Raw genomic sequence first — 22,327 nt, forward strand, 5'->3', positions numbered from 1 at the left:
TATAAGGCAATTTAGCAGTCACTTGAAGTTGCTATGGTGACAGTGGGGTATTTTGAGACAACTAATGACCTATGCAAAACCCACTGACTGTAAACTTCACTCAAGCTAAATGAGATTGCTGTCGGTGGTGTGTGTGATACATGGCTGAGAACTTAATCCCTGCGCTATGCTTGGCGTTTTTCTGCAGAGGACAAATTAAGGTTCATAATATCAATGTAAAACATCTGTGAGCTGTTTACTGTACAGGGCATATGAGCCAAGTAGCAACCAGAGGCCAGCGCTGCGCTGCATAATAGTCTTTTGTTTTGATTGCTAATGCAGGATTCATGACAGTTGCCAGGTTAAGGTCAGAAAAAAATATTCAGCTTGTGAAAGGAAAATTAATACTCCAGATATGGCTTGGATGTAACTCAATATGTTTCACACTAAATCCCCCTCAATATCTCTTTATTTGTTGGCTTACGTCAAAGATTCCAAATTGGAAAAGCTTTGAAGACTCGCTCTGTTCTGAGGCGAATCATATTTGTTCAATAACTGCTTGGCCTGTTGCAGCTGTTGGGGCTGAGGCAGAATGAGTCATATGTTACCCATTTAAATCCAATTTCTTCCATGCAAATGCCTGACATATGTGACTCTGCAGTGCCTTGAGTTGAATATTTGAAATGAAGAGAGTGAATCAAGGCCAGAGCTGTGACCATTTAGCCACCTGCTTCACCCATGACCTGCACCGTTTAAAGGCGGTTTGTATTTGCAGAACAATCCCCTTGTTGTTTCTGATGTGGCTTTAATGCAGCTACAGCTGCCGTGAAATAAAATGAGTAAACAACAGTGTGGTGGATTCTTGTGGTTTCTCCTTAAAAGGAGATCTGTTTTTGGAAAATATGAGTTACAGTCACTGAACAGCGGTAACTGTGTGAAAACATTTTTTAATGCTGCGAGCTAAACTGACGCATTGCTGCTAATTTTAATAATGTATTTACAGTCTCTGCCTTCGCTCTGTCTGCTCAGCCTGTTTTCAATTAGCACAAATGGCATGCTGAATAATAAAAGTGAATTTTAGTTTTCTGCTGTGTTGGTGAGTGCCACCTGTTGGGACACAACGGTAAGGACATGAGACTGGTGACAGCTGCCTAACAGAGGGTAGTTATTCTGTGACATAATAACAAAGTTGGCAATTAGTCAGTCCTGACAAAAGTGTAATTTGTTACAGATTATTGATTAAGATCATACACAGGCTTCCTGCAATCCAATTTAATTGCATATTCGAGGGAAGGTTGCAGATTTTCATGCAAGTTTACGAATCTAATGTTTCTAATAATTTGTACTGCCGAGTGTGTTTTTAACATTTCCATTTCAAAGCTTGAAACGTCTGTAATTCTCTTTGAATCCTTTTCTTTTCAGGAATGAATCCAGGCCATTTTAACAGCTGTTCAGGCAAACAACACCTGAAACCTAAACACAAATCTCTGAAGCTTCCAGTTCAGCAAGATAACTAAACACTGCAGGGCAAACTCCAGGCTATATATACAGATAGTTCCTTATTACACATCATTAGACAGCAGTAATGCAAAAACGCATTCCTTTATTTATTTATGGAGATTATGAAGTACTGCAGAGATGATGTAATGGATAAGCATTTAGTTGTTAGTATGAATAAAAGGTTTGTCCCTGTCATAAGATTGTCAATATGAAAAACACAAATAATTCATATCAGCAGATAAATTCCATATAAATTAGGACTATATTTCCCAAAAGTCAACCTTAATGACCACAGACTGTAATCATATTAATTGATGGAAAGATATTCCAAACAATAGGGGATGCGTTTTCTTAGATATAATCATATAGTCATTCCACAACAATCAACCAATACCGTGACTTTAGAAATGTAGTCATGCGTTCCTAATATAGAGTTGATCTTTACTGGTATATAAAGTAAATTATGTTTGACTTCATTGATTTAACTTAATTTTGCCTTAATTTAATTTCACTTCTTAGTTCTTCTTAAATGTGATCATCTGCTGAGATTTGTCAGATTACAAACTGCAGGATTTCAAACACTGATCCCACAGCTGATGCACATTATTGCTCCACTTTGGTCTGTTTCATTCCATCCTACATTACAAAGATAATTTTTTGCACTAGCAGAGTGAAGAGCATAGCTGTACAAGAGCTTTGTAGTAGCACTGATTGAAGAGGCAGCATACAGGGAATGAGTGTTGTGTGATCAGTGACCAGAGCCTGACGATTGTCTCTGTCATCATCATCTCCAGGCAGCATTGAATAGGCTTCCTCACACAGAGTCGTTGGGTATCATCACACCAGGGGTATTTATATTTAATCTTGTCTTTTAACTGCTTTTTTCAAAATATACAGATTAAAAATTCACACAAACAATTCCCAGACACAAACAAAATATATGTATGATTGCAAATATGTGAATAGAGCCACTCAAAATTAAATTTGAAAGGAGAAAATAGCTTCATATTTCTAGGTGCTGGTTCCAATTGTAGGCCACCGAGTATCTGGACCTAGTTAGAAGAACTGTACTTGATTTATATTTAAACAGAAGTGGCGCCTCAAACAGTCGTAAACGAATAACGTGCAACGCTGCCCCCTTGTGGTCATCAGACCACCCTGCCTCAGAGGGGAGCAAGATGAGAATGTGTTCCCTGTACAATCTGGTTTTACATGTACTTAAGTGGCTTTAATGGTGTTTTAATGTAACGTTACGATTTTCAATGCAAATATATATACATGTATACAAAAAAACATGTCCCTCTCACCCTCGTTGGGTGCTATCTGTGTGTCATCCTCAAGCTCGGGTCCTCGACGAGAGGCCTGGGAGTCTGAGGGTTCTGAGCAGTATCTTAGCTGTTCCTTGGACTGCGCTCTTCTGGACTGAGGCTTCAGATGTTGTTCCAGGAATCTGCTGGAGCCACTCTTCCAGCCACTCTTCGCTGTAGATCCTGGTGGTGTGGATCAGTGAGTCAATTTCTTGCTCATTCCTGGAATACAGCTTGATGTCATTCATGTAGAGGAGGTGGCTGATTGTTGGTATCGATATTCGTAACCACTCTCTGTGATGATTTGCGTGTGTGTGTGTGTGTGTGTGTGTGTGTGTATATATATATATATATATATATATATATATATATATATATATATATATATATATATATACTGTATATATATCGCACAATTACCTTCAGATCACAAAAATAGATTATTAATTTCCATATAAAAATCAAATTTGGTCCCTTAGTTCTTGTCAAGGTTGGGGTTAGGACCCAAATGCAGTAAACATGGGGAGAAGTCCACCTTCGGTCATCCAAATTCTACAACAGGTTGGCAGAAGATCAGGCAAAGAACGGACAAACAGGCAAAATCCAAGAAACGAGCAAAATCACATGGAAGTCCAAAGAAAGCAGAAGAATAGGATGAGTCAATGACAAACTGAGAGTAAACTGGGGTCAGAGTAGAGTTTAAGTAGGACTGAGTCTGACTGCAGCAACACAGGTGACAGGAATGAGTGGACTGACTGGGAATGAATTTGGGATACAGAGGACAAAATGGAACTGGGACCATGACAGTTTTCTTGATAAATTTTCCATGTTTGTCTTAAAGGTCAGTCCAGAGTCCAGTGTCCAGAGTGTTTATGACGCTTGGATGTGGATAGATTGATTGACTGCTGTGATTTGGAATTGCTTGAAATCAAAAACCTAATGTTATTATATATCATATATATTATACTAGCCTTATATTGAGAAACTACAGATTTGTGGTGACCATATAAAAAGAGAGGCCAGTGGCATAAAAAAAATCCACGGAGGAAGGCTTCATTGACTGACTCCCATTCTGAGGACAATAAAAAAAAAAAATCAGTCAAGTGGGAACACTAAAACTGGTCTAATTTTATTCCAGTCCCTCTTTTTTCATCCGTTATTCTAGACACAAGTGTGATTCACAATTACACAGCACTTTATTAAAAACTCAGCCCACATTGTTTCCAACACAGGATGCAGAACACTTTTACTCCTCTGCATGCAGCCAAATTTAGTCCTTGTTGCTTTTTAATGCAGTCTGAAATCCTCATTGTGATTTCATGTGCCGCAAACTAGGAGGATGACAGACAGTTTGGAACAAAGGCAGGAAAAGTCTGTCTCCATTCCAAGATTAAATGCCATTTTCTACTGTTTCCTCTTGTCTGGCCGGAGTGACTTGAATAGAAATTTCAGCATGCAGTGAAGTAGAGCAAATGTATTGGTATACATAGAAGATAATAGCACTACACTGAATAAATTACACCATGAGTGTCTTATAATTGTTTGTGCAGATTTTGCTCCCTGAACTGATAGAATCTGTCTCTGCTCGTCTGTTCTATCTTGTTCTCAGCTGCGGTCCATCTGGGGCGGGTTCCATTCCTCTCCACGACCTGGACACTGGATCCGTCCCTGGGCGGGGCTTAAACTTTGGGGACTTTATAAAAAAAAACCCAAAAAAAAAAAACCGGTCTGTTCAGCACTTTTTTTTTTTTTTTAAATGTATTTTGTGGTCATTGCTGAGCGTTTATCAGTGTCGGTGGCTCTCAGCAGTACCGGGACGTTGCAGAGCAGAGTCCCGACATGCAGCAAACCAGAGTGGAGGACCTCTTCAAATTCACCCGGGCGGTGTTCACCCGTGCGCTGTTCATCCTGGTGTCCCTCACCGGGGTGTGGAGGGTGACGTGGGTGAAGAAGGATCTCACCTACTGGTTCCTCACCTTCCTCTTCCTGCCGCTGGTCGTTGAAATGATCATTACACTGAGGAGACGAAAGGGAAAAGATTACAGATGGTAAGATCTCAATCCTAGAAGAAGACCCCATCCCCCCACATCCCTGCATCTCCCCCTACCCTGCATCCTGCTTGCCCCCCTTCTCCCCCTTCTCTCCCCCACCCCACTATCCCTGCAGCTCAAACAGTGAGGTTTGGGTGGTACCGCTGGACCTTTGCTCCACTTCCATGCTTAAACTCTTTGCTATTCTATTGTCTTTTTTTTCTTCTTCTTTCTGTTGAAGTAAAGCAAACAGAAAGAACGAAAATAATGAAATACCCCAAAAGCACATCTGGAAATATTGATATGAATTTTTTTTTTTAAAAATCATCTTTTATTCTGACTATTCATTTTTCCTGCAGTTAATTGTTTAATTCCAAGAGGACATCTTCAGACTTCAAGAGTAAACAATCCAAAACTCTGAGCTGTTCAGTTTACTTTCATAGAAGAAAGACAAAGGCAACGAATCTTAACATTTCAAAAGCTAGAATCAAGACAAGTCTACCATTTTTAATGAATGTATTATTTGTTGACTAATTAACTATTACTATCATTAAGTAATGAATCTGAAATCAACCGACTAATCACTTCAACTCCAAACAGATTTTAAAATGTCAGTTTTTGATGATACAAACACCTGATTAAAGTTTGCGTTAGTGTGTCTTAATGAATCTGTGTTGTTTAATTCCAACCTCTTGTCTTGCAGGTTTTCTCCTCCTATCTTCCTGTTTCTCATCAGTATCATTCCATCCATCTGGATCCTGGAGCTCCACCACCAGGACGACAAAGACAGCGACCCTCTGGTAACCAATACCATAAATAAAAAGGGTTGCAAAACTCCAGCTCATTTGTTGATTCCGTCAAATTCTTCATTCACTTTTATACTTCATTCTAATATAAAAATGAAACCAGACTGTGAAATCCAGCCTTTAAAAAGACCCTTTCAACTGTTTCCAGTGCAAAAGGCTCGACTCCTTGGAGAATGTGCACAGATTGATCATTCAGAACGAGACCTTAGGAAACCAGACGGCACAGGACTACCTGAGGGTAAGATTGAGATGCTGACACAATCATTTTTCTATTCATCTCTCGCCTCATATTGTGGAGCATTCGCTTTTATGACCTGCCTGCAAACGGCAGAAGTGAACATGAGTGTGGAAGACGATCCACTGTATATTTTTCTAAAAGATTTATGACTTGGAAAGCATTTGCAGTGCAGTTTCCAGTCTACACAACATCTGGGATAGTGAAGTGAAACACAAGCTGCACTGAAGTGGCACTGAAAGAGTTTCTTCCTCTGCCAATACAGCAACATAGTTCTGGATCCAGACCTCCATCTGTATCGGCCTCAGAATATAACCTGTTTTACAAGATATTTAATGAATTGAATTTCTTTAAGAAATCTATTAAATTTACAAATAAATAAATAAACCTCGGGCAATTAAAAGAACCTCTTTGGCAGCACATGAAAGCCACAAAAATGGACTTCATCAGAAACTGTCAGGAAAGTTTCCTGGTCATAGTAGCAGAACATTTTCATTCTCCGTCACCCTTTTTTTTACTCCTACTCGCAGTTGATTCATGGAACTTTCTTACATCACCATGAGGAAGTCTCATAGTAAAGGCTAAAAGCTACGCAAACGGCCTGCTATCCAATTTAAAAAGACAACTTCTCTCAAATGCATTCACCTAATGAAGATTAGTGTACTTAAAATGCCACAAATTTCAGCCGCTGAGCAGTAGAGAGGTGTCAGTTCACTCCCTGAGCACTGCTGATGTGCCCTTGAGCAAGGTATTATTCCCTTTGTAAGTTGCTCATTGAGGTGTACCATGAAGGAGCAAACAATTTCATCTATGGGGGGGATTAATAAAGTAGATTTTTCTCTTTCTTTCTTCATCCTTTGATTTTTTATCTTTTTTTCTGGAAGATGTTTTTTTTTTTTAAATCCTGTACAAAAGGTCAACATACCAGAAACTTTATTCAGAGTTCCTCTCAGCAGTGTTTGAGGTCAAAAGGCTGCTGTTTATTTTGTCAAGGCCAGTTTTGTGAGTTTTGTGAGACTGTAATTGTAACTCTGATTAAAGGTCAGTCGTGAAGCACTATGTCCCTGGGGAGACTTGCTTCTAATAGAATTTCTCTTCTGCAGTTTGTAGTGAATGCAGAGGGAGAAAAAAAATCCTGAACATTAGGGAATTGGGAAGCCGGATGTGGTCCCAGGTCAAAGATTCAGAAAGAAAGGAAAAACACAATGGTGACAAAAGTCTGTGCTCATACAGGCTCGGATTTTGTGGAGAGAATATTTTTTAAAGTTGCTAAAGTATATTTTTAAGACAAATTTGCCACATATTTGTCAAATTTGTCATATTGTTGTGCTATTAACTGGGTCATGTGTTCCCGTGACCCGCTACGGCGGATGAAGTGGCAGAAGATGAATGAATGTGTTTAAATAATCTTGAATGCAGCAACAAATCTACTTTAAGGTCATTTGTTTGCTCATGTTTCTTATTTATTTTTCCATTATAATATTACATCTTTATTAGCAGCAGACAGTTGAGACATATTACTTGTGCCCTTAGGTTATTAGACGCTTTAAAGCTCCTGTGGCATTGCTTTTACTGTTAGAGGTGTCCAAAGGGGATGAAGACCACAGTATCTTGCAGCTCATAAATAACAGAAATGAATTCCTGATATCTTGTTAAATACTTCCAGAGGTCTCGTGAGGGCGGAGACTGCTTCAATTTTTTGTGATTTAGGAAACCAGTGAGTTATACACTGATTTCAGCAAGACATTTATTTGAAGCAGCAACGTATGAAAAGTTAGTGAGCTTTACAAAGATCACCAGTATGAAAAAAGGAAGGGATGAATGATAAAAGCTGCACACAGGAAGAACGAGGCAGTCACGAAGCGCAACATCCCACGGCACCCTTGAATTCAAAATTTTAACCTGACCTACTTGCATAAGTCAAAAGCTGGTGCTCTGACCTACTGTCATTGATCAAAGCACTAGCTTATATCTTTGGTCTTACTCACACTGGCCTTCTCCCTCGTCTTTCAATCTTATCCGGTTCCTGAGTGTATAAAAGTTGAAATTTGACCTTGACTTAGCTTTCTCAAGGTCAAGGTCAGAATAATGTGATTTCTGTTTCATCTTTCTATCTGCAACGGTTGTGAATATTTGGTGGACATACTAACAGACAGACGAACGAACGGACGGACACACGAACACTGACAACACATCACCGCTTTGAAGCGGGATGTCATAAAAGATGTCCAAGAGTTGACCTTTGAGGAACTCTGGACGCTCAATCAAGTGATGTGTTAGACGTAAATACAAAATACAAAATCTTAGCGAATGATCAGGATGTCAAATTGAAAGCTACAACCACTTGGAGATATTTGTACACTTACAGCGGAAAGAGAAATCGTCAAATTCACCTTAAAACATCTTCAGAGAGATCACAATGCAACATAATTCACCGCGTTCAAAACAGACATGGAAGCCTTGAAAACAATGTGGTCGACAACAGTAAACTGGATCATTTGAAATAATTTATACAGCATAAAGAGCACCACCACGCCCAGGCGGCCCTGGAGAATTCTAAAGATCTTGGCGGCAAACACCCAAAACCTGGCTGCATGTTCAGCCCTTTATTGTGCTTCAGTTAGACAAACAGTCTTGTGCAACAAGTGGAGTCATCATAGTGTAATTCTGGTGAGATTAAAGGTTGTTTTTGTGTAATCAGCATTTCATTCTAGTGAAATGACAGGGGTCAGTCCTACTGTACATATTCAGAAGCACACCAATTCCAACAGTCGAAATTTCTCCCCAACAGTCTTGTTGAGTTTTTGTGAAAGTTTTCCTCTTTTCACTCTGAGTATCGACAAAGAAAAATCTTCTGTCGCTCATCTTTTCCCACAGAATTTACAACAGATGTTAACATCCGTGTGTTCCAATGACTGGATCCTGGCTCTTCATCAGATCCTGCTCATCCTCCTCATCCTGGGAAAGTGGCTCCTCCCTTTAGGAGGCGGAGTCACACGTGACGAGCTCTCGCAGCTTCTCTTAATTTTTGTCGGCACTGCAGCGGACATCCTTGAATTTACAAGTGAGACGCTGTTGGACATCAAGTGAGTGGTCAGTCGTGTCGTTTGTCTCGCTGCCATAATTTCCAGCTTTTTCTGCATAAATAAAGTCATAATTTTTTGCACCGTTTGTGGAGCTTTGTGCGCTTCTAGATGCTGAAGGGATTGAAAAAAGTCACTCATTTTACACCAAATTTAAGGAAACTTTTCTTTTTAAAGCTTTAAAACAAATTAAATTACGTCATGCTTTTGTGAGTCTTGAGTCTGAAAATACCCACAATGCCTTTATACAACTAGTCTGAAATGACCATTCTTGTTGAACTAACATACTGCTATACAAATGACACAAAGGACCACCATAGAGCATCAGTCAGCGGTTGGACCCATCCATGAGGATTAGAATTACCGCTGAGTGGGGAAACTATCATTAACATGTAAAATCTGGACGTGTCACCTGAGGAATGTACCATACACATGTGAATAATGTTCATTTTCATAAAACACCCCTAAAGCAGCGCTGCATTTTCCTTTCTTTTGCACGTCCGTCTAAATTTATTGGCATTAACTGAAATGAGCATCCTCCCCTGATATTTATAGCTTTTAATTTCGCACAGACTCACTTGGATTTTATTTTTCTTGTGTGTTTTACAGAGGGAATAGCACTCAGCTGGTCTACATCATCCTGGCTGTTTGGACGTGGAGCATGTTGCAGTTCCCCCTGCATCTATCTGGTCAGTTTTCTTTGTCTATCAAACTAAGACCTCTGGTGTTGATGAAGCATCTACAGCATCATTATCCATCCTTACCTCTGTCTCAGTGTAACGGGGGCATGATATATCCATCAAGAATGGAAATGATTGAAATTTTACTGGTGATTTGTGGAGGAATGCATCTCATACTTTTTCTTTTCTTTTCATGCTTGGATTCAATTAAATTTCTATGAATTCCATTTTAGCAACGGTTAAATTTAGGGTGTCTTTTAAGACAAATGTTCTCATTAAGCCAAATGAAACATGTTTTCTTCCAAAAGCTAGAATACCGGATCTTAAATCAGAGATAGTGATGGCCATGCTTTTACATTTAAACATAAAAATCACCAGGATGGTTACGCTTGAGTTGTTATAAACTGTCTTTAGGATGAAATCCGGTTCCTTGTGTTCAGTTCCTAAATAGATCGAAACTGATAAAGTCTTCAGTTCTTTACTATAAGGTGCTGGGAGGGGGGGCAAGCCCCACTTCCCAGATGTCTTTCTGAAACTTATTATCCCGAGCACAGAAAAGAATGTAAACCTGCTTGCTCAACTCTGAGGGAACAAAGGACACGGTTTCATGTATGAAGGAAGGAACGAACAGGATAAAGTAATTAGAAGCAGCTCAAGCCTTTCCTCATGAAGACAGCCACTTCCACTGTCTTAATAATTCATCACCCCAAATCTGAATAATTTAAAAAGGGACTAGATTCTTAATATTGATACTTTCATGTGTAGCTTTACTGCCATGATGTATTTACAGCATTTACAGACTGAATGCTGTAACAGTGTTTACAAATGAAGCTGCTCCCCCCCCTGTGTGTACAGTACTGCATGCCTGCGCTTGCTCATGTTAATGTTATCTATCTGTGAATGCAGAGTAAACACGCAGAGTGTTAAAAGACAGGCGCAACATGTTCCACTGAGTCTCAAAGTTCATGCTCCGGCTCGGAAACCAAGCCGCTCAGAAGAGTTTTGGAGATTTTGATCGCGTCACGGGATCTCCATGTGTTGCCGAATATGCATCCGGATTCTAAGTGCACTTGATGTAGCTGTAAGAACAGGAAGTTAATGCCAGACACTGATAAAACCATCTCACAATAAGAGCCATAATACAGGTGTAATGGTTTTTCTGGACCTTTTTATTGGAACCATTTGGACATCATGACCAGGGCTACCAAACTCATTTTCACCAAGAGCCACATCAGCATGATGGCTGTCCTCAAAGGGCCAGATGTAACTTAAAAATGTAACTCAATGTAATGTAATATAAATGTAACTACTCCTCAATGTTAAATAACTGAATTTATTATTTATTCAAGTTACTAACATTACAGTTGCACCGAAAGATATGTTTGCTTGTTGCCCTGTAATATTTGTCAGGGCATTAAACCCACATAATTCCATCAATCAAGGATCAAACGATCCAAGGGAATAAAGAAGAATAACATAAGTTAGGACATTAACTTTGTTCAAACCGTTTTTGTAAGAGTAAAAATGGGCTTAACTACTGCATTGTGGGAATTGTAGTTTTGCTAAAAGCACACTTTTGACCTACAGTGCGCCTTTTCCTCGCAGTTAATGCGTTCAAGGAACCACACGCGATTAACGAATTCTGCGATAGAACGAATAACTATTTATCTTATTATTTACGGTAAGTTAAACATTTTGAACCCTCCCATACTGATATTAAACCACCTTCCGACTGCATTACCTTTTCCCACACTCTTATCGACTGTTAAAGCACTCACGTATGTCCAAGACTCACAGAACGTAGTGCACTTCCGGATGCCATCAGCCAATAGAATGCGAGTACGGTATCACATGACTGCTTAACCAAAAATTTAGACACTGATCTTTTATGCTCTCGCAGGCCACATAAAATGATGTGGCGGGCCACATTTGGCCCCGGGGCCTTGAGTGTGACACGTGTGCTTTACGGGATTGCTGCTAAATGACCTAAGCTAACAGCATAGAAAAGGTGTAAATGTAATAAAGCCTAATAAACAACCCATTGTTTGAGGGACTGTTTTGATAACTTCCACACTAATTGTGTCCTTCTACTGCTGACCTTGTGTGTTTTTTGCTTTATTCTTCAAAGTGGTGAACTCCAAACCGGACAGCGAGGGTGAGGAGATGGTCAAACAGGAGTCTCTCCTGACCAAGCGCAGCACGGACATGTGGAACATCATGGAGGCCCTGTTCATCCAGGACGGCCCTTTCCTGGTGGTCAGACTCCTCGTCATTATTTACTACAAAGTCTTCCACCAGATGCTGGTTTTCTTCACCATCAAGAACTTCCTGGTGGTGGTACTGAACTTATACAGGCTGGTTGTTTTATGCCAGGACTTCAGACCCTCCAGCAGTCGACCAGACATTGACGGCTCCATCTAGTGGGTGAGCTGTTTTACTGGGACAGAAGACCACAGCTGTTGCAGGAAAAGGAGGAGATGATTTCTTCCATTCCTCACAAACTACTTAACTCTGAGGTCAGAATTAATTGTGAATAATTAATGCCGTTTGGAGAAGAAAAGTGCGACGAAACCGATTTGTAACACTTGCAAGTGGATAAACTCAAACCTTGTGTTACACCTCATTTCATTTATTCATGCCATTCCAGTCCTTTTAATGTTGCACGAACCGTGTGATGGTGCAGGACTTGTGTTTGGATGATTTTAAATTAAAATGGAATGAATGAGCTCTCATGAGTGCCTTTATTGTTAAGACTTCTTTATATGACTGTGTGGATGAACATACTGCGTTAAACCCTCAGGACACGGAACGAAATTAGGAAGCACAACAGAAGAGGCTGCTGATCCAAGGCTGCTGCTTGGATCGGGAGTGGTCACATGTGACTCGAAGACAGGAAGTGAGGAAGGGGAGAACAGGAAGTAAGAGCGATAAATGAGATGACTGAAATGTGCTGACAGAAGATGAGATTGATGGAGAACAATTTTCTTGTTGTTTTTTTCTAAAAGGGAAGTTAAATACAAAGCTGTGAAAACATCCTATCCTATCAATGTCTGGGGAAGAAAAAAAAAAAACATTACCAAAGACTATGAATTCTGCTTAATTGTGACATTCGTGAAACCAATCCAGAGAGGAAGTAAGGAATCCTTATCTTTGAAAATTATATTTACCTCTTGAATAATTGCCCCTTCAAATAAGAAAAGCACATTTCAAAGGTTAGAAATTTGAATATGTTGTGAGACACTGACTGTTACAAACTAAACGTGCAATGACTCAATTTGAGTTATGTTTTAAACAATTTGTTGTGTATGATTTGTATTGCCAAACAGTCGTTATAATGACTCCCTGCGAAACACGTGAAGACAGTGAACATGTGAAGACTGTGAACACGTTGAAGACAGCCTCAGCGCTGACTGTGCATTTCTATTTGTCGAGCAACAAATATGTATTAACGTTTTTGCCTGGTTGTATTTTTATAATCCCCAAAAAACTTTGTATCCAGGCTCTAAATGTCATTTTCTACATCGCTGTATGTATGTTGTTGTGACTTGACTCAAACAGCACAAATAAAACTAATAACAGTCAACATCTCACGTTTCATTCTCACCATTTCAGAAACATTTCCAGGGAATATTCCTTTTTCAGACGCAGTGAGGTAGAGATGGACATAAGGGTACATTACAGTTCAGGTAGTCCTAGATGCGAACAACCGCACGCTGCAAACCCTACCAGGCAGCGTAACATTAAACCCTCATAGATTAAGATTTCAGCAAGTATCAGACTGAGTGAGCAGCTTGCTCCGATGTGGGACCTCAAGTGGTTTTCCTGTTGCATCTCATGCTTTAATCCACATCTCCTTAAACTTCTGAGCAAGGAATCAGCGCACAATGCATTTATGTGGATGGGGACATTCGTGAACATCTAGACTACCGATAATTCAGTTCAGGTTGAAAGTTAGTGACAGACTACCTGTAAAGAAAAATCTACAACAACCTGTCTGTTATCTCATAGATTCTCATAAAAAATTATTGACAGTGTTGCACTTCTGTAGGAGCTAAATGATGCATTTGGTCTCTTGTGATAAATTGGTGCTCAGGTAGAAGTAGGAACCAAAGTTGGCCATGTTAGGTTTCTTCCCGGAAGCATTAACCACTGAACACTGATCTCTGAATGTTTTACTATTTGATGTTAACTATTGGTTAATTGAGAAATGGAAATAAAACAGAGTATTCAAACATAAAGTGTCGTGTCGGACTTTTGATTACCAGGAATACCTTTTAGCGTCTAAACCCCAGTAGGATCAAATGAATTCAGCAGAGGTAGAGACGTTAAAGTAGAGTACTGTTGTTTTCATGTCTTCTTATTGTCTTCAGGAATAGTACTTTGCTATTTAGAGTATTAGTGACATTTAAATTACCTCAAATGGTGATTATAGATTGTAATTCAGTAAATAACAATTTACGAACAATTTAATCTTACAAACAGCCTTTCAGAACCAATTGTGTCCACAGGTTGAGGACTACCAGTGGTACCTTAAGATACGAATGGTCGCTCGGGTCATATTTTAGTTCGAGATACAGGCAAAAATCTGAGTTACGAGTTGTGCTTCAGGACACCACCATTAGTTAGCGGTCGAGTACAACATCAGCTGAGATCGCACCTCGTTCTTTCCCAGGTGTTGTCCACAGAGTAAAGATGTAGCTCATGTGTGAATTTTGCATTTCTTTTATACTTTATAATTGTTTACATAACTTCTATATAATTAATTATGCACAGGATGAGTATAAATCTCTAATAGTTGATAAAAATTTGGTAATTTTATAATTTTGGGGTGTGTGATTTTTTTTTTACAAGGCATTTATTTCATTTAGTTATTTTAAATAGAGAAAATTCGTTTGAGATACAAGTTATTTCACTTACAAACTCAGTCATGCATCAAATTACACTAGTATATAAAGGTAATACTTTACTTATATACTGCACTTGAGTACAATATGAGAGGCACTGCGTGTTATTACACACAAATAATCCCATTAACTCTATATTAATAAATCAATATTATACGTTCACAGCTTTCCCCTGTTTTATAGTTATTATTGAATATACAGTAATTATTATTTGTAGGTCACACTGTAAAGGCAGGAAACGTTGAACTGTGGAAACCCGATTGTTTTTCTTTCACTGCCCTCTTGTGGCTGCTTCGGGTACTGCATCCTCTAACAGCCTCTCCTTTATCTCCGCTGCCTCCTCGCCTCTCACGCTCGCAGCAGAAGCCCAAGACTACCTGTTGTGTTGAAACCTGAGTGTGCGCCATGACGGAGTCTGGAATCATGCGCGTCCCGTCTGACAGACCCAGTGTGGAGCTGTAACACGACACAAGGGGCCGGGGGCCGGGGGCCGGGCCTGATTCCGCTCCAGCAGCCAGACAAGCCCTGCCCTCCTGTCCCAAATCAGGTTGCGTTACACACTCGGGTGGGGTATTTACTCGGTATCCGCACCGCACCCATTTGCGCCTGCCTTTGAGCAAAACGCACACACGAAAAGTCCCCGCGTAATCGTCCGGACCACACCGCCTCATCTTGCGCTCCGTCGTCCGCTCCGCACGCTCCGATCGTCGGTCATGTTCCGCTGCGGGATCGCCTACCCTCGATGCAGGTGGATTTTGCCCCTGCTGCTGCTGTTTGCCATTATTTTTGACATAATCGCCATCGCCGCTACCTCCGGATGGGTGGAGGACGAGGACGCCGAGACGCACTACGCCAACATGTGGAACCAGTACCGCGGCAGGAACGACCAGTGGGACCAGAAGTCGCTCATGGAGTTCCGTGAGTGTCGAGCCAAACAGATCAGAAGGCGTTAGAAAACCACACAGATGTTATTGGTTCTAGGCTTAATGTCTACATTCATATATTTCACCTTACAGGACTCTCAAAGTCCAGTTCAGGGGGAGGAGGGGAGGTCTACTGTACACCCTCCTCTTCCTCACCCTCTCAGGACTGAACTTTGGTCCTCCCTTTCTGACTTCCATTTCCGGCCTGTAATACAGCAGAGAGCAGGTTTGGTGTGTGTACTTATATAAGAAACGCCTCTTCTTCACCTTAGAATGAAGATTTTGGGGAAATAACGTTTCTTTATTTTGCATTATGGTATTTAAACATAAATACAAACACTGAAAAAAAAAAGCCTTAAAAGGAGAAACTCTTAGGTTGTCTCCAGTGAAGCAGAAAAAGTTGAACATGCTGATCATTGCTCATGCTTTACTTCGACACCTGTCTGTACCTCTCAGAGAACTAAATCCCCGAAGGGAAATTAAGAAAGTAAGAACTTTAATTAAAATCCTACAGTAGACGGTGAGATGCCAATCACAGCATCATGTCCTGTGTAACCCTTGCCCCCCCCTTACAGCAGTTTTAATCTTTGATTATCATCTATATGAAAATTTTATATGAAACTGGCGTCTTATAAAATGCAGGATAGAATCTTGTGGACGAGATGGCGGCAGAGCATCCCAGACGTTCACGACTCTGCGATTAGGTTGTATACAGGAGCGAGGAAGAAGACCCTCCTGTGAAAACATGTTAACATCTGGTGGATCCACAGTTTTATTTTTAAAAATATACACATTATCCCCTGAGAAATTAAAGACAAGTTGGAGAATGCCCCAACTAACTGTTAAACAAAGGTAATTAAAAAAGAAGAAGTTCTGCCTCTGGCCTCTCATCTAGATCCACAACAAAGTCGAATGTTGTCTATTCTGATCCAGGACCAGTCCTTCCAAGTAGTTTCAGAGAAGACACACACATACACACTCTCTAGTGGGAACAGAACAGGCTTTGGTGGTCGCTCTCCCTCCTCTTTGTGTTTTATTTGTGTTCCACACCCACAGTCACCAACAAAGGCCGTACTGTGGAGGTAGCCTAGTGAATGTAATGGTATGTTGCTTTATGCTGTGGTGCCAAAATGTGCACAAATCCTCTGGTATCTAAAAGAGTATAACACAAATACTATTATATTTGCAGCTCAGAAAATTGGTTTAAAGTTTTTAACAAACCTGACATCATCTCCAAAGTTTTCAGGTTGTCGGATGTGGGACTTCTCCTCTTTTGCAATAAACATATTTTTATGTTTCATAGTTTGTTTGTTTTTATACATTTTAAAGATGCATGATGTAAATTAAGATAATGACTATACGTCTTCCCTCTGCTGCAGGAACTAAACTTTCACGTCCTGGCCTCATTTGAATTTTTGCTTTGTTTTGCTGTTCTTTATATTGACCCGGTCTTCTTTTATGATACATCCGGTTCCATAGAAGTCAACCACACCTTCCAGAAGATTGTTAGCAGGATGTTAGGTTCAAAATTTTTTTTTTTTGGTCTACGTAAACGTGGAAATGCGTCAGTGAGCGTAAACCTGTAGAAGGAACCTCCTTGCTGCTGCTTCCTGTGGAGGCGCGGCTGCAGCCTGCAGGAATAAACACGTTGAGATGACATCAGCTAAATGAACAAAACCTGGATAATTACTAGCTTGATATAAATCCTTGCACAGGGGTGGGGCGACATGGCAACGTCTGTCTGCAACAGCATTAGAAAGATGACTCTTTATGGCATCTTGTTTGTTTGTTAACTCACAAGTGTGAACATTTTAACTCCCCAAACATCTGTAAAGTGCGTGAAAGTGATCAAACAGGTGGAATTGAAATCACTGCCTCCAGTGTAACATCTTAGATGGTGAAGACGATGATGATGCGTTCTTTTGTCTTATGATGTCACGTGTGACATCACAACCGTCATCTGGGTTCTATTCCTCTTTCTTCGTCATCATCATTTCCACTTTGGATTAGATCCTCTCTCCCCGGTTGTGCGTGCGCTCTGATCTTGACTCCCATCCTGACATGACGAGGCTTTAAGCTTCCGCGTCGATGATCAACCTGGAACCAGTTGAACCCGTCGGGTGTGTGTGTGTGTGTGTGTTAGTGTTGTCGCCTGGAGGCCGGTGGGGTTTTACATGTGCACACAAACAGGTATGAATAATTCAGGCCGCTGTGCGATCTGATGACAGCGAAGTGGGCGTCACGGCAAGTTCCTGACGCACTCTTTAGTCCCACATATAGAAAACTGCTTTAGTGGGATTATTTGAACTCCAGGATGGGAGAGTCGACCCAGAACACGCCAAACCGATGGTTTGATGGAGTGTGTTAAACCCCACACGTTCACGCAGGATGAGATCTGTTCATTTTTACTTCTCTACGAGGCGCCTGACCTGCAGAATGTGGAGGGGAGAGAGAGAGAAAGTGTTGCTGAGGGTGTGTCCTCTCTCTCTCTGTGAGGAATGTGTGTCCATGAGTTCACCACAGAGGTGACAGACACTCCTCGGTTGTTATACACAGGAAGCTAAACCCAGCTCAGAACTAGCTTAACTAACAACCTCTGAGCTAATCAGATGGACATATTGGGATTTTATATGTAAAAATAATCATGTGATTGGTCAGGGTTTTTAATTCTTTGCTTCTTTGGGCCTGTTAGATTTTTATTTCCTTCATTTTTTTTGAGTAGAATACGATATCTGACCAAAAAATATGATCTAAAAAAATAAAGTCTGTGAACCAGCTGCTGTGCCACTTATCATTGGATTAACATCTTCATCATTTTCTCTTTATCTTAATAAAAATATCATAAAAATAACCTCAAATAAAAAAAAAAATTATATATATATATATATTATATGTATGAAAATGATAAATAACTGCACAGCTGCAAAAGAAAAGGTTATTTCTACAATAATTCACAGCTTTTGTGTTTGTGTCGGACCCCAGCTTGGGCCCAGGCGGTGGCTGCTCTGATGATCATCGGCCTCCTCATCCTCATTGTCGCCTTCATCATCTCCTGCGTGGCTCTTTGCTGTTCGCTCAACATCCCTCTGCTGCCAGTCATAGGAATAATGTTGATCGTTGTCGGTGAGTAACACACACACAAACACACAATTGCACACAGTTTTTGTTATGGAACGTCATGTTCCAGCGGACTGAGACAACAAGGTCATCGGAGAGATAAAGCTGCATGGTGCGTTCAAGAGCAGATAAAGAAGTCAGGAAATGCAAAAGTTGAGCTGTCTGCAGGAGGGGTGAATATAAAGTGATAAACGGAGCAACAAGTAGCCCAAACCCTAAAAGCTGAATGTCAAGAGTGAGCAGGTCAGGTGTATGGAGGAGGAGGAGGAGGAGGAGGAGGAGGAGGAAGAAAAAGAAAAGGAGAGGAGGAGAAAGTCAGGCATGAGCTATGAGAGGGGGAAGGGTGAGGATTTTGGTGCGATGTTGCCATGGGAACAGCTGGTTTAGTCTGTTTATGAGACTGACTCACCCCACAGAGTGTCTGAGAACATGGGATGGAGCCAAACACACACACATGCACACACACAAACACACACACACACACACACACACACTCACACAGTCTTCCAGACTGACAGGTGAGACAGCCAATAACAGCAAAGGATCCCGTCTAGAGTAAATATGCAGGAGGAGGTGGAACGTACAGTAGTTTGTTTGGAGTCACGCTGTTTCGGTTTGATAAAGAGTCAGAGAGCATGAATAAATACTTTAGATAATCACCCATTTTGTTTGATTCTGTTATTGTTTGTAGAGGTTGTTTAATAATGAAGACATCAACTCCCATGATCCCACACTGTTCCGTGACATCAGCAAACTATTTCCCATTTCTTAAAGATGTGTTGCTCATTTAATTTCACATTAAAATATATTCTGTATAAACTGGTTTAAGTTGAAGGACATTTAGTTTTTGCATTTAGTTTCCTTGAACACACATTTCCAGAAGGCAGAAAAACACCGTGGGAAAGTTGTTTTCTCCAACCTGACCGAGGTAAAAGAGGGTGCAGCTGGTTCTACCAAACATCCCTGTGTGATTAATGGACGGGTTTATGTGGGCATCAAGCCTCAGCCCTGACTCACTGCCTGCCCTGCCTTGGCTTCAGGGTGTGAACAGCTTCACAAAACATTTTTAACAACTATCACAAGAGAGTGCATCAGAGGGCAAATCAGAGTCACGCCTTTCAGCGCCAGCTTCCATATCAGGCAGGTATCGGGCGTCGCTGCCGGGGATTTGATTACTTTGTGACGATCCTGACTCATCCTCCAGATACTGGTTTCTTGATGTAATTCACACCATCAGGAGGAGGTATTTTTGTTTGTTTGTGTCAGTGTCATCTGTTTGACCAGTTATTCATGACCTAACTCTTCTGATTACATAGCCAAAGTGCAGTATGTACAAAAATGCTGAACGAGTACAAAACTTTTCATCTACCAAAAAATTAATAAAGCCTTAAACATCTTAGGAAACTAAAGATCAAACAGATTCAGAAGAAAATACATTTTTAATCAGGACAGAAAAGCTAAAAAAGCTACCTTATTATAAGTTGCAGATACTGCACTTTGCTGTTGCAAGGTGTACAGATGCCTGATTTGATTTGATGTGTGTCGAGCTGGATGTGTAAAAGTTTTGTTTGCGGTGCATTTCTAATCTTTCGCTCTTGCCTCTCTGCAGTGGTTCTGCAGATCATTGCTCTCATCATCTACCCCGTCAAATTCAATGAGCTGATCTTCGAGGGCCACTACTACTACACCTGGGCCTACGGCTTCGGCTGGGGCGCCACCATCCTCTGCATCGGCTGCGCCATCCTCTTCTGCTGCCTGCCGCGCTACGAAGACGAGCTAGCCGACAAGGTCAAGACCAAATACATCTATTCCTCTGCGTAAAAAAACTGGATGTTTGGATGTTTTAAACACTGTACCATTTCACCAAAGATCCACGATATCCCTCCTCCAGCACGCCAGAGTTAGGAGGAGAGGGCTGTTTCTAACTGGAAGTGGACTGTGATTGGATGTCACATCTATTAATATAAAGACACCTATTTTAGATTAACTCAGCATCATAGAACAGATTTATTTTTACATTCTTTTTCTTTTTTCTCACATTCAGGATTTGAGCGATATCATTCGTAACTGCGTTCGTACTTTTGACCCATAATTCTTAACATAACGTAACCCAAGTGCAATTAACCTGAGGGATGTCATTATGTGTGAAGCACAGCTTTAACCTGATTGGATGAATGTCACTTAAACCAGAAGAAGAGGAAGAGCTCAGAGAAATAGCTTTACAGAAGAAGAAAAAAACTGTATTAATCCTGATTTTTACCACGTGTTAGTATTAGATGAATCAGCTCTTCAACATGTGTTTGGTGTCCAGAAGCTGAATGTAATCTGTGGAAATGTATTTGTAGGTTGATGGTCATGTTTGCACCTTTATTTAGGATATTATCTGCTGTTTGCCTCCTTTATTTCTAAGTGACTTGCTAGTAAAGGGATTTAACTGTGGGGGTTTTGCTGTGCTGTTTTTTTTAATCTGTTTTGAACACTACTACTAACACCTCATAGCACACATGGTGGTTCATTCACTGACTGTTTTTTACTGTCATTTTTACCAAGAGTTTTGATGATTCATTTATCTCTGAACTTGCTTCTAGTCTATTTGACCCAGAATTTCTTTAATGAAACCTTTTTAGACTAAACCATTAGGAGTATGAGCTGCCTTATTCAATAATGAGTCAAAAGGGAATGACAAACTCTATTTCATGTCTTTATGCCACAAAATAGTTGAAAGAGATGACTAAGCTGCTCTTCACTGGAGTTTAAAGGTACGTCAGTCAGAAGAAAAGATGAACAATAACATATTGAAACCAGGGTGTAAAATCTTCTGTCACACTGTGTACAACTTGTGCCTTAGCTTGTTCAGTCAGTGTTGAATCCATGAGACTCGTCAGTCTGGTTTTACGGACTCGTCAGGCAAACTGCTGCATATATAACATACAATAATATGTGGAGGATGTTTCAGCAGCTTCAGGAGAGACAGGCAGGTTTGTGCTTGATGGAACCCAGCCTGTGTCTCGAAGGAGAAACCGCTCTTACATAAAACGCATCTAACTTTCCGTCTCCAGCTTTGCCATCTTATTCTGTCCAGTAGGAATGTCTTCACATTCAGTCACACCCTCGTGTTCCTCTGCTGTAGTATGAACTGATTGTTTTTGGTAGTCTGTGTAATTTTATGCAATAAAGAGTTTCATTTTTGGATCAGTTTCTGAGTAATTCTTAAGCGATTACCAAAACTGGAGGGATGGAGGGCATCGGGGAAATTTTTTAGGAAGGAACAAAGGCTTCAAAATTAGGTCTCCACATTATCCAAATAAAAATGTCAAAATAAGTAAATCAAAACCACATCTGCATTTGCATCACGCCTGTTAATGCTCTTCCATTTGTTCACACTCGTATGGAGTCGTTCCCACGCACAGGTGCAGGTGCATGGCAGATCCACACTCATGAGTCATGAGGTAAGACGTGCACAACCAGACAGCCCCACCCTCAAACAAGCCTCAGTTAGACTTTGTTAAGCGTGTCATGACAGCTCTGGTGAGGAGAAAAGTGCAAATGATGCATGAGTGACTAATAGAGTGTGAGGGAGAGGAGGATAAAGAAAAGTCTGTGCAAGACGGGGAGGAACCGGCATGAAAAGATGCTGATGTTTGAACCCGCGTGTTTTTATTGGAATTTAACTTCATTGCATTTCATAATAAAATATCAGAAGAAAAAAATCTCCAATACAAAATGCATTGCTTTTCTTTAAAATTTGCTTCACTTTTGTTTT

At 40.5% G+C, this 22,327-nt stretch overlaps 2 protein-coding genes across 3 annotated transcripts; both read left to right on the plus strand.

Annotated features, from left to right (window-relative positions):
• The first annotated feature begins 2,874 nt into the window (after nucleotides 1-2,874).
• On the plus strand, nucleotides 2,875-13,767 carry LOC137603873 (transmembrane protein 26-like). 2 transcript variants are annotated; one of them, XM_068327699.1, is made up of 7 exons: nucleotides 2,875-2,985; nucleotides 4,396-4,834; nucleotides 5,520-5,616; nucleotides 5,771-5,860; nucleotides 8,735-8,943; nucleotides 9,550-9,629; nucleotides 11,749-13,767. In XM_068327699.1, exons 2-7 carry the CDS (start codon nucleotides 4,626-4,628, stop codon nucleotides 12,039-12,041), a joined length of 978 nt encoding a protein of 325 aa, XP_068183800.1. In that variant the 5' UTR covers nucleotides 2,875-2,985; nucleotides 4,396-4,625; the 3' UTR covers nucleotides 12,042-13,767. The 2 variants fall into 2 exon arrangements, with proteins under 2 accessions (XP_068183800.1, XP_068183799.1); XM_068327698.1 differs by lacking the exon at nucleotides 2,875-2,985 and having other exon boundaries at nucleotides 4,104-4,834.
• A 1,041-nt stretch (nucleotides 13,768-14,808) lies between these two features.
• perp (p53 apoptosis effector related to pmp22) lies at nucleotides 14,809-21,759 on the plus strand. Its single transcript, XM_068327681.1, has 3 exons — nucleotides 14,809-15,442; nucleotides 18,430-18,570; nucleotides 20,174-21,759. Exons 1-3 carry the CDS (start codon nucleotides 15,238-15,240, stop codon nucleotides 20,383-20,385), a joined length of 558 nt encoding a protein of 185 aa, XP_068183782.1. The 5' UTR covers nucleotides 14,809-15,237; the 3' UTR covers nucleotides 20,386-21,759.
• Nucleotides 21,760-22,327: the final 568 nt, after the last annotated feature.

Source organism: Antennarius striatus, chromosome 11 (genome assembly GCF_040054535.1).
Source record: "Antennarius striatus isolate MH-2024 chromosome 11, ASM4005453v1, whole genome shotgun sequence".
In the NCBI taxonomy this organism is placed as follows: Eukaryota; Metazoa; Chordata; class Actinopteri; order Lophiiformes; family Antennariidae; genus Antennarius; species Antennarius striatus.